The sequence below is a fragment of the Caloenas nicobarica genome, chromosome 1, assembly GCF_036013445.1.
Source record: "Caloenas nicobarica isolate bCalNic1 chromosome 1, bCalNic1.hap1, whole genome shotgun sequence".
NCBI lineage: Eukaryota > Metazoa > Chordata > Aves > Columbiformes > Columbidae > Caloenas > Caloenas nicobarica.
In genome coordinates, this window is record NC_088245.1 from 139,046,621 (window position 1) to 139,058,803 (window position 12,183).

The 12,183-nt window shown below is 46.6% G+C and overlaps 1 protein-coding gene across 1 annotated transcript in view; it reads left to right on the forward strand.

The window, feature by feature from the left end:
* The first annotated feature begins 4,387 nt into the window (after positions 1-4,387).
* CASQ2 (calsequestrin 2) overlaps positions 4,388-12,183 on the forward strand; it is a 35,098-nt gene continuing 27,302 nt past the window's right edge. The window contains exon 1 of the mRNA XM_065636315.1: positions 4,388-4,825. Within this exon, the coding sequence (XP_065492387.1) occupies positions 4,592-4,825 (234 nt within the window). The 5' untranslated portion in view covers positions 4,388-4,591. The remainder of the gene's footprint in view (positions 4,826-12,183) is intronic.

The window sequence follows — 12,183 nt, forward strand, 5'->3', positions numbered from 1 at the left end:
CTTTCTAAACTACCTTCTGACCTGTATAAGGCACAGGTGTCACTCCCAAAGACAGAGAGGTGCAATGATCCCCATAAGATGGCAGAGAGCAACTTTTCTCTGGGGGACACAATGTCTAAAAGAGAAAATTTTCTTTTTGAAATGTCAATGAGCGAAGACCCTGTGTGGCTCAGAGTGAGTCAGGACTTCTGAGTCATCTCGTTGACCTTCCCTTTACAACTTCTATGTAATTTCACAAAAGTGCTTTTGTCCGTACCGTGTTTTATTTTCCTCATCAAAAACAGTGTCTGTGTGTCAGAAAAAAAGGAGGGTTTATAGCATCTTTTATCACATGGCAGGTCTTGGGACACCTCAGACAAAATATACAAAGTTCTCCAGCAGTTTAAAATAGGAAAAAAAGAGAGGGAGTGCAAATGATACAACCTCTCTGACTTGTACTTGCCATCCCTGACATGACTGCATTAGAGCACAGGCAACGCAAAGCACTGTGGAGGACTTGTCACCTTTCAGGGCTGAAGGGAAGGGAGAGAGAACTAGGTTTTCTCACACTGCAGGGCTTTCCTGGAGATAACAGTGATTCCCTTAGTCTCTTTAGAAAGGTTCAGTATATCTCTGAGGCTTCCACCCTAAGGACAGAAGTACACTGAAAGTTATTACAAGCTGTGACCTTGCTTGGCTAGCTGGTGGCAAAAGGCATATTTTCTGAATACTCCTATCTTGCAAAACATACAAGGTCTTAGAAGCTTGAAAAGAGATTAGCTAAAGCAGAACCTTAAATCCTGAAGCCTTGGAAAAAAAGGCTCACTGAAGCATTTGGATCAGCAGTGGCTGGGGATCTCTTTTACTGCATGAGCTAGAAAGGACAATGAAGGTGAGAATGGCAGCAAGGAGTGTGGCTGCTGTGGCCAGGAGGGAGGAGCAGCAAGTGGATATCCCAAATTTCTAGTACAAGTAGGAAAAAAAAATCAACAAGAAGGAGATTTTTGTTCATCCTACTTCCCCATCCTGAATTTCTGCAGGCCTGAAGTGAAGGGCTGAGATTGTATTGTTTCAAGCACTTCTGTTGCATTTCTGTCAATGGCTACCTATCCTCACGAAATTCAAAGAAACAAAGTAAAATCCTACTCGAGTGGTTTTGCAAACCTAATTCCCTGGAATCAGGCTTTTGTTCAATGAATATACGCCAAAGAGCCTAAAACAGTGGATAAACCACCAGCAAGCTTTTCCTTTAATTCTTTCTTTCTTCGCCTGAAGTTTGGAGCCAATTCTGAAGGTTATTTGAATGATGTGCGCACCTGCCCATGTGGATGGGTGTTCAGCCCTATCAGCTAATTTCTCAGAGAGTTTTCAGGTGGATGGTGGGATGGTTCACCAGGGAAGAGCATCATAATGATTTCTAGAGTCAGGGCTAAAAGGTGGCTAAGGAATCAGAGTTGGGAGGTTGAGCCTTGCAGTCAGCCTATATCAGAGACTAACAGATGCCAGCTTTGTCATGGAATGAACTAAAGGACAAGTGTCCCAGGACACAGGGTTGACTATATCATTCCCTCGCATGGTGCTGGCCACAGAAACAGATGTTTTGCAACCATGGGCAGCTAAATGAAATCAGGAAGACCTTGGACTATGCCGAAAGATAGCACAAAGTATTTGTAGTGAATCTGTGAATGCAAAATTCAAGATTTCACAGAAAATCTCTTTGTCCGCCTCATCTTCCCCTCCTATGAGGAACTGCTGTTGCTCCTACTCTGTGGAGGAGGATCTGGGACACAGAGAAACCCTTCATCAGTGTCCCATAGAAATGGGCCTTCAACAAAACTCAGGTTCCCCAAATCCACGAAGTCTACACACTGTCCTTTTCTTGGCTGTGAACCTGCCCCAGCATGTCCACTGGATTTAGCACAAACAGTCCCGTTGAGGTTTTGAGTGGAGACACAAAGAGATGGACTCTGGTGACTGTAACATCCAGTGTCATTCTGCTGGAGGAATTCCCTTCAGAGCAGAGGTGAAGCCTAACAGTCACAGATCTCTGCTAGTCATGCCAAGGGCAGATGAAATAGATGTGCCTGGGGCTAACGAGGTAACACTTTTTGTGAATAAAAAGCCTTTTTATTCCTTTATTTTTGATAGCAAAAAGAGGAGAAAATGAAAATTGGATTGTGTCTAATTTTAGGCAGATTTAAAAGTTATTCAGACTAGAGAGAAAGTGCCTCAAAAATAGCTTAAGTGATATGAAAGTGGAGCAATTGCTGAAGATCTACAAGAACAAAAGGAGAGCAGAAGCCTGAGAAAACAATTTTGAAGTAGCTGTGAACGCTTCATTTTTGCAGCCCCGTCTGATGTGCGCCTGCTTTAAAACACACTCTGATGCCGGCAGAAGCCTGCTCCTGCACCCCAGATCCATGAGGTCCTTCAAAGGCAACCAACCGGCCTGGTGTATTCTTCATCATCCCACAAGCTCAGTTGTGCATTATACAGCCTAAATGCTCAGCAGAAGCCTGGCCAGCCATTGCCACCCACTGTGGCACAAGTCTTGCGTCTCTCACTAACAGCAATCAGACATATCCAGGTTTGTCACATCTCTCTCTAAAAGTGACTGCCCCTGAAGGGTGCCTCTGTAGGGAGTGTATTTCTGAGGCTGTCTTGCTCTGGCTTCTACCCGCATCCCTCAGGCTTCATCATTAGGACTTCAAGTTGCAGGTAAACATTGAACTTCTGAAAACGTATGAGCAGAAATTAAGAGGAGGCTTTGGAAATATGAGAGACTTGCTGCCCACAGACTTCAGTCAGTATGTTGTAGGCTGTTTACCTTGGAAGTGAAAGCTGAGGGGATGTGTGTTCCTAAGTCACCCAGGAGGTGGGTATAATTTGCCCAGGAAAGTGGGTGAGTCACCAGTCTTGGAGTTATTTAAAAGAGATGTAGATGTGGTGCTTGGGACGTGGTTTAGTGGTGGACTTGACAGTGTTAGGTTTACAGTTGGACTCTATGATCTTAAAAGTCTTTTCTAACCTAAATGATTCTGTGATTCTCTAATTGCTAAATAATGCTCACCGTTCACCCCAAATATTGAAATAATCCCAGCCATACAATTAAATGGGAACAGCTGTTTGGGGCGAGAGTTGCATGCGCTATGAAGAGACATCGTCTCCCCCCCGGTGTAGATGGAGCAAGGCCGTGATGGAGCAACATGCGAGGAGGGGGCCACGTGTCTGCACACCACTTTGGCGGGGGGAGGAGACCCGTGCCCCCTGTCAAGCTCTTCTCTGCCAGCCCCTCGGCGTGCCTTCTGCAGCAGATCTGCGTCAGCCCCGCTGCCGGCCTGCAGCCAGCTGGCCTGCCTCCGCCTGCCTGTCGCTGCCAGTCATGGGGCAGCCGTGACAGCCCAGCCAGAGGAGGGGAGGAGGTGAGAGCCTGTGCCACCGAACTTGTTCTCCCCCCAGCAGCCCGGTGCAGGAGCTGCAGGGAAGCGGCAGGCAGAGCCGAGCTCCAGGGAAAAGGGCAACTGGTCACCGTTCCCAGGAAATGAAGAGGAAGCAATATGAGGGAATACGGCCCTTTGGGCCAACAGGCAGGTCCCAGGAAGGCAGGTGAGCAGCAATGGTGGCATCTGTTCACCATCTTGAGGAGAGCCCTGCCTCCTGCCCCAAGACGCTGGCCTGGGTACGTGCCTCCTGCCCTTCATCCCTCTTAGTACGATAAGGTTTCAACCACTCACCAGAAATGTATGGGACTTGGTAACTGCTGTGGGCATGGAAGGTTGCAACATAAACTTCCCTCTGCTTTGGGATTACATGTCCCAGGGCCAGAAATTATCCTGGTAGCCCGCAAGCAGAGAAGGTACTTCAGAAAAGAGCTTGAATGTCCGGCCAGTGGCCCAGGCAGGAGAAGGAGGAGGAGGAGGGAGTCCCAGGAGCACTCACCTCCTTTGCTGCTGAGGAAATGAGACTTCTCCTCTAGCAGTGCAGATGAGGCTCCAAAACTGTTTAACCTGAGATCCGTTATCCAAAGCCTAATCAGTGTGATGCCCAAGGGGATACAAAGAGAGATACCCTTATTAAAAATTGCAGCAAATACCTTCTATTTCTGTTAAGCCTCAGTAGGACAGGCTGTGCCTTGGTTCCCTGTACAAGTGAAGTCTGTCCCTTCACAAATCCTGCCTGCGTATTCCCAGCATCAACATCTTCCACTCCCTCCCTTTTGCTCACTCCCCCTCTCTCAGATGATGCAGAGTGCCAGCAAGTCCCTCAATGGTGTCATATCTGTCCTTTTTATTCATTGCAGGGTTTATTTTTAGCTTGAAACAACTGCTTCCTAAAAATGGAGTTCCTAATGACACGGGAGCTGGACACAGCTATGTAAGGTATCCAGGGCTTGGCCTGACAGCTTCTCCTGTCTGTCTCTTTGTTGTGAGCCCAGGACAGCAAAGTTTACTGCTCCCCACCAGCCTTGCAGCATTTGGGCTGGTCACTAGGAAGGCAGCAGAAAGAGAAACTCGGTTCAAACTTTACGCGGAGCCTTTGGTGCCCCTCTCTTCCCAAATTAAGAAGGAGAGGGACATTTACCTGCCCTCTGCTGCACTCCAAGGACTCCCCTATGAAGGCGACTTGCTGGATCCTGGCAGGTTTTTACCTGCTTTTCTGCTGCAAGGCAGAAGAGGGACTGAACTTCCCAACTTACGATGGAAAAGACCGAGTGATCGACCTGAATGAGAAGAACTACAAGCAGGCCCTGAAGAAGTACGACATGCTGTGCCTGCTCTTCCACGAGCCTGTGAGCTCTGACAAGGTCTCCCAGAAGCAGTTCCAGATGACAGAGATGGTCCTGGAGGTAAGTGTCGCTGCATGTCCTGGCTGGGGTCAACACCACAGCATGGTTTGGAGCTGTGGAGAGGAGCCACGGGACAGGATAGTCAAAGGGTCTTGTGTAGAGTGGGGACTGAGTGCTCAAAATTTTGGGTTTGTTTACTTGGATTTGAGTTAACCCCTGGGTTCTGTGAAACCCAAGAAAAAAACTTCTTTTGTGCTCCTCTGAATTGTTTGCTGGGACATAGTCTTTCTAGATTGTGTGTCAGAAACCCGGGCACTAGCGAGTAACCTTGCAAACCTCAGCAATGTGAACTCAGTTCTGTTGAGCTTTCCCTAATCTTAGCACAGACCTGAGCCCATAGCTTGAAATTTTTAGGTCCTTTCTCATTCTGTGCAAGCCAGTATCCCCCTTGTATTCTGGATTCAGTCCCATTTTCTGTCCCACTAGGAGCAATCAGCCAAGAAGCTTTACCAAACTGTGCTGCAAACGGGCGTCCTAGCTCCTCATCTCAAAAGCTCCCCATTGGTGCAGCATTAAATCCCTTTTTGTTTTTCTGACACTTGGTTGCCTGCTTAGAATCAGTCTGTAGCTGCTTATTAATGCAACCATTCATTTCTGTGCTGGAAAAAAAGAGTGTTGTTAATTCTTTGGTTTAAGAATGATTAATTAATCCTCAGTAAAATAAATCGTGGTAAAAATTACAAAGTACACTTGTAGCATTCTTTCTTGTAATGTAGCTGTAATCTAGGGAATCATACAGCATCAAGCCTGGATTGTTAGGTGCTTATTTCCTACCAGGGGCTTACAAATATTCCCTCTTAACTAAAAGACACAGTTGGAAATAAAGTGAGAATTACAGAAGAAACACATAAGCTTTACTTATCGGATCCAGAGAGAAAATCCATTGCAACTCTAGGAGTACAGCAAAACTGAATTAGAAAACATGCTTGCTGAAGGCTGGGACCTGAAAAAGTCCAGTGTCAAGTTTGAAGTCTATGGACCTCCTCAGCAAGCCTGTCAACAAGAAAGATTCAAAAACTAACCAGATTTTACTCACCTATCAGGAAACACTTGCTCCAGGTGAATGATCAAATACCATTTGGCAAAGTAAAGAAAAAACAACATTGAAACTCCAGTTGAAATGTTTATGGTTGGTAGTATAATTGTATTGTTATTTAATAGGATAGCTATTTTGTGCTCAGTAGATGGCAAGCAGTTACTAGATATGTATTTATAGAAAGCTGGCAGAAGCAGGTATTTGTTTTGTACTACCGGTTTTAGTCCCCACAACATCTATACCCATGTTAACAATAAGCCAAATAAAGAGTCCAATGGCTGCAATACATGCTGTCTTAAAGCTTTTGTTTTGCAGGATTTGATTCAGCAGTGAGTACATTAGCTTAGGACGCTGGTGATTTGGTTTCCAACTGCCTCTCTGCCATGGACTTCTTATGTGACCTTGGGCAAGAGACTGAGGATTAGATCCACAGCAGACTTTACACAATTGTAGTGCTCTAGTCCACTACTACTCAGCTACTAGCTAACTGTGCCACACATCAGCCATCACTTTTGACTTTGACCACAAAATTTTCCAAACACTTGCAATGCTGATTCAGTGCATGTTGAAGTTTCACAGTACCACCCCTGGACCAGGAGCTGCAGCAGCAGCAATCGGACAGCCCAAGCACAAGAGCAATCTGCAGAATGAGCACTCCTTTGCCTCTGCCACTTGAGGGAATCAAACAGGGAGAGGGTCTCAGAGGGTAACAGAGAAGATAAGGATGTGTCCTATCCTGCATAGGACACAGCCCAGCAAGGTGCTAGTGCTCCCAATTTCTGTACTAACTCAACCATGGGAGCATTTGTGAAAGGAGAGGGCAAGCCAGGTTGTAAACTACTCCCTCTTGTGACAGTGTTCACCTCCCTGACCTCAAACCATAACATGTTGTGCTGTGAGGGTCACTCTCGATGTCCCCTGTCAGAGCTCATCCAGCTGTGGGATTCCACCACATGTTCACTGGGACAGGGCGAGGGAAAGAAATGGCTGAAGTGGCTCCATGACAGAGGTGTGGAGCCATTCACCTGGGAGATGCACTGCCTGAGGTCACTCTCACTGGAAGCAGCCAGCAGCTGAGCCCAGCTCTCTGGTAATTTGAGCAAGTACTCAGAGTAGTGAGCTGCTGGGCAGGCGCAGGAGCAGCGACAGGGTTTCTCCTTCCAGCCAAATCTGGGAAAAGTTCACTCAGGAAGACTTTATGTATCTAATTTCAGCAGAGGGTTCAGGGCTCTGAGTGCTGAAGGTCCTCTATGCCTGAAATGAGGTATCTAAGAGGCAAATGCTCCAGCCTTCGCTATTCCCTGCTGACCAGCTTGTGAGGTTCCCAGAGTAGGGTGCTACCTGTAGTAAGACGCTCCTTCCTAGAGCAGCTCATGTTTTTCCATCTTACTGTACTGACAGTTTATCTGCTGATTCACAATGAGATGTGCTGTTTCCACAGCCTGGAAAGCATCATGTCCTTAGCCCTTTTTCCATACAATTACACTAGTCTCCACCATTAGGAATAATAGAGAGCCTTCATGCAAAACACAGGCAAGTGTGGAGCTAAGCAAAGATCTGAGCTGGGTAGTTAAGGGTTGTTATGTCCTATTGTCTGATGAACATGAGTGTGTGTGCACATGGGAGGGAATGGGCTTAGTGGATGTTAAGTCCAGAAAACCCCCAAAGAGTCCACACTTCTGTTTCTTCCTCACACACCTTAGAAAAAATGTATGTAATTCCAAAGACCTGAAGAAATATCTTAGACATCAAGAAAAGAACAGGAGAGATCCAGCAGGGTTTCCTTGAAGTATGCAGCTCATGGTTAGTAACAAGCTCTGACTGGGTCTTCTCCCACAAGTGAGGAGCATGTGAGGCTTCTCAATTGGATCCTTTGGTGTCTAACAGGGATTGAGCTCAGCTGGCAATGTTTCTTTCAGGGCATGTCAGTCTCTTCACTTCCAAGTCCTTGCTCTTCATGAAACTTGTAACTGCTTTATTCTGCTTCAGATCCCTTCCTCCGGAAAATTTGGCTGAAAAGGGCCAATAGCTAGAAAAATTTCCTTCCCAGGGCAAAATCCCAGCATGCAGGACTGACCGACACTGTCAAAAGTTCAAGGTGCACACCAGCTATCACCAGAAAAGGGATGCCACCATTAGGCTGATATTTCTGTGGGACAACAGACGGGGTCTTTGGTTCCGCATACCCAGGTGTACTGGGAACTGTTACTGGATTCCCAGGCAGCCCAGGGTCCCTTTCCAGATTAGAAAGGGAACGAAGGTGAAGACCATCATGAAGCAGTCCTGACAGCTCCTGCCACCTATACTGCTGGATGCTAACTGGTGACAACAGGGTACAGGGACAACCGAGCCCCTCTGGTTGGAGAAAGGGCTTCTTTGGGCCTTCCTTTGTACATGACAACAGCTCCAAAGACGGCAGCGCCAACCCCTCAGGTCAGGGTGGGAAAGCCAGGGGCTGTTGGGCTACTCTGTCAGGAAAACAGTAAAAGCAATGTTTGGAGATGCAGCTGCCTACTGCTTTCTGACTAAGATGGAAAAGGGTTGAGGAAGGATTGTAATAAGACAACTCAGGGCAGAGACAGCATAAGCACAAGCCGGTTCACAGCTGAATTTCGAGGGCTCTTCCCAGTTGCTTGCCTTTCTCTTATGACTCCACTCTGCGTCACTGACTACCGAAAAGCACCTGCAGCTTGAGTGGGGAAAAGCCTCCATACAGGGCAATGCCAGAGGTTGAACCAGGTAGTTCCAGAGCTAACAGAAGCTATTCGTACTCTGTGGTGATGTTTACAAGAGCCCTGTATGCCCCATGATGTGAGCACATTGAAGCAGATGAAACAGCCAAAGACAAGGTTTCACAATAAGTATTTAACAGACCAGTAAGAAAAAAAGCTAGTTGTCCTGAAAAGTCTCAGCTTTAATGAAGAAGAGGCAAAAGAGGAAAAGACCAAAGTAGTGGAGCTGAGAGATATCAGTTCTGGTTTTCTTCTCCTCCATAGCTCCCTTGCCATATTCCATCCTGTCTCATACCACCACTTCTCACACCTTCTCCCTTCACAGAATAACAGAACCAAAGAATAGTTAGGGTCGGAAGGAACTTCTGGAGATCATCTAGTCCAACCCACCTGCTAAAGCAGGTTCACTTAGAGTAGATTGCACAGGAATGTGTCCAGGTGGATCTTGAATGTCTCCAGAGAAGGAGACTCCACAACCTCTCTGGGCAGCCTATTCCAGTGCTCTGGCACCCTCAAAGTAAAGAAGTTTCTCCTCATATTCAGATGGAACCTCCTATGCTTCAGTCTGTGCCCCTTCCTCCTCTCATCTCTGAATCTCCCAAATATTTGGATAGTTTCACCTTCCAGTGAGCCAGACCCTGTTTCTAGGAATCCTGTAGCAAGAATAATGAGCTGTAGGGATAGGGGCTGTCTTTCTGCACTTGAGAAGATCTCTCCAGCAGCTGAGGTTGTCTCACTATCACAGCAGGCTGCCTGCAATGAACTCCTTCCTTTACCCTCTCCTTTGCTGAAACTTGCTCAGTCCTGGCTCCCCTGTCTTTCTTCCCTTGTCACCTGTGTGCATGTGTAATATCCTTAAAGAAAAATAGAGGTTAGTCAAGCCCCGCTATTTTAGACCCTTCAATGCAACAGTGCCCCTGGGCTGAAAATTCATGGAGAACTGCCCAAGCACAAACCAGTCTGATTAGAAGTAAGAGAAGAGGGACATGGTTTTCCCTTTCCAGTTGAGGTCTAGGGTCAGCCCAGCCTCTAGCAATAAATGGCAGAACAAGGTGAAGCAGCTTAACATAGTTGGTCAGTTCTGTAACATGAAGGAAAATTTATCCTACAAACCTGGGAATATAAATCCATGAGCTTACATTGCATGGGATCCTCTCATTGCCCAGCCACAGTCAGTAGCTACCTGTGGTGTGAGAGGAAAAGATAGATTTTGAATTCAGTAAAAGGCATGGGTTAGAGAGCAAGTATTTATATTCAAGTCTTGAAACTGCTGCAGCTTGCAGCTCAGGATAGAAAAACTGGTACAAGGTCGGATGGTTTTCGGATAGTTCTACCCACATGGTCTTGAAATCTGTTGAGAGCAGGTGGTTCCCATGAGAGTTCAGAGTCATCTAATATATAGCAAGAAAGTCTTCTCTGCTTCTAATGCAACACAGAAAAAAGGTTTACAAGCTTATGTCTGTGCAGTTTATCCCAGAAATTCATAGGAACCAGGAGATGCGATCCTAGTTCATCCCCATCTCTAGGTAGAGTACAAACATAAACCCAAATTCTTTCTTGAAACACCCTGCTGTTTGTTTCACAGACTCAGATTTCAGCCTTTTTCTTTGAAAATGGGCATATTAATGAGACAGTGCCTCATTTCCTGGGCTGGGTAGACATGTTATACAAGACACGTTCACAGAAACTATCAGGTCTCTTGGTTCCTACAGAGCAAGTCCTAAGGGTGAGAGACAAGGCACACCTGGATGCATAGGTATGTGTAGAAGTCTACAGTGCAAGTGCCTGTACATATCTGTAATAAAAGAGGTGTTTTTGTTTCCATTGCTACTAAAGCAGTGCCTTCCACTACAGATAAGTTAACGCAAAAATAAGGAAGGAAGGGAAAGAAAAGGAAAAAGCATGCACTGATTACTTTGTCCTTTGAGGCCGTGTAAGTAGGTCTCAATTCATAAACAGACAGCAGAGAAAGAGCACTGATTTTTAGCAGTAGCACTTAGGACGATTTAACTCACTACACATGCCAGTCACAAAAACAAGTTACAGAGAGGTAGGTCCCTGTTTCACAGATGGGCACACTGACATCCAGGGACAAGTATGTGATTTCAGTCTTTCTGTATAACAATAGCAGGAACAATTTCCAGTGATGCTTTTGCTGGTTTTGCCCAGGTTCATTCAAGTCCCTCCTGTCAGTTCCCAGCAGTGAGCTGGAACTGGCTGCATGAGCCACATCTAGCATAAGACCCCGCTTTCAGTGCCATACTGCTCTTTGAAAGGCACGTTTCGCGGCTGCTAAAGTATGGTCAGAGAGGGGTGTACTGACAACAGTTCTCTGAGCAGAGACCAGAGCAGAGACGAGATCTCAGGATCTAATGAAAATCGAACGGGTTTTATCCAGAGACCAAATTTCTGTGCAGATGTCACTTGGAGACATGGCAGGTCCCTGTGAGCTTGGGTTTGCTTGCAGACACAGTGCAAGGCTAAGCCTGCTTGGGCTTTGCAGGCTTTCTCAGCCCTGAAGTGAGGAGCTCTTCTCACTGTCCAGTTGCAGAGCAGACAAACTCTGTAGGTGCCACACAAGACCTTAAGCTGCATGGAGACTCATTCTGTGTCATCCCTCCCTTCAGAAGTACAATTGAGGAAAAATGTTGAAAACCCATCCTCTTAGGTCTCGGCTACCCTGCTACACTAGTCAGCTCCCCAAAAAAGTGCCAGCAAGGGTTTCCCATGCCTTCATGCTGGTCTGGTTCCCAGGAGGCAGAGTCTCATTCCTATATGACGAGGTGCTTTTGCCCTGTCCTGAGTGGGAGGCCTCAAAAGGCTTAGCTTGAGCTCATACTCTCCTACTCAGTGGATCTGTGTGCTGTTTATAGTTTTCATTTCATGTCCCCTTGACATTTCTCAGGAGCCTGCCTGCAGGCTGGGGCAGCTGTTGCTCTGCCAGGCAGAACAGGTATGGTGGCCCTTGCCATGCTCGCCCAACGTGACCTTAACCCAGAGCTTGGTCTGCCAGTGCCCTTCATCTAAAACCAAACTAGTCAAAGCCTGTGACTGCCCTTCCTTCATGCCTGAGCTTCATTTAGTGGCAAGAGTAGAAAGGGGATGCAATAATTCGCTTTAAACACCCAAGAGGGAAAAGAGCTATTTAAGCACAAAGCCTAAGGACAAATGGGCTATGAATAAACCAGGTCTGGAAACTGGGAAGTCCCTAATCATCAGAGGGGGAAGATGTCAAGGGAAGAACAGCCCAATGAGTTTTAAATGGACACTGACCAGGTTGTGACAGAGATTGAATGACATAGTCCCAGGTTTGATGACTAAAAATGTCATTTTGCAGCCTCTGTCCCTGGATAACATCCATGGCCTAGGAAAGAAGTGACTTAGCAAGGTCCAAGCAATCCCTTTTTTTTTTTTCCTCCTTTGCACATTGGGATTTACCTACATACATGAGACAAAACCTTGCCGGAGGAAATAGAGCACACACTCAATTCCTGGGGGGAACCACAGAGCACGCATTCACTCCTCCCCTCCCCTGGCACCCCGGGACAGCGAGTGCTCCCTCCTAAGCAGTGCTGATGGTGCTCATTCCT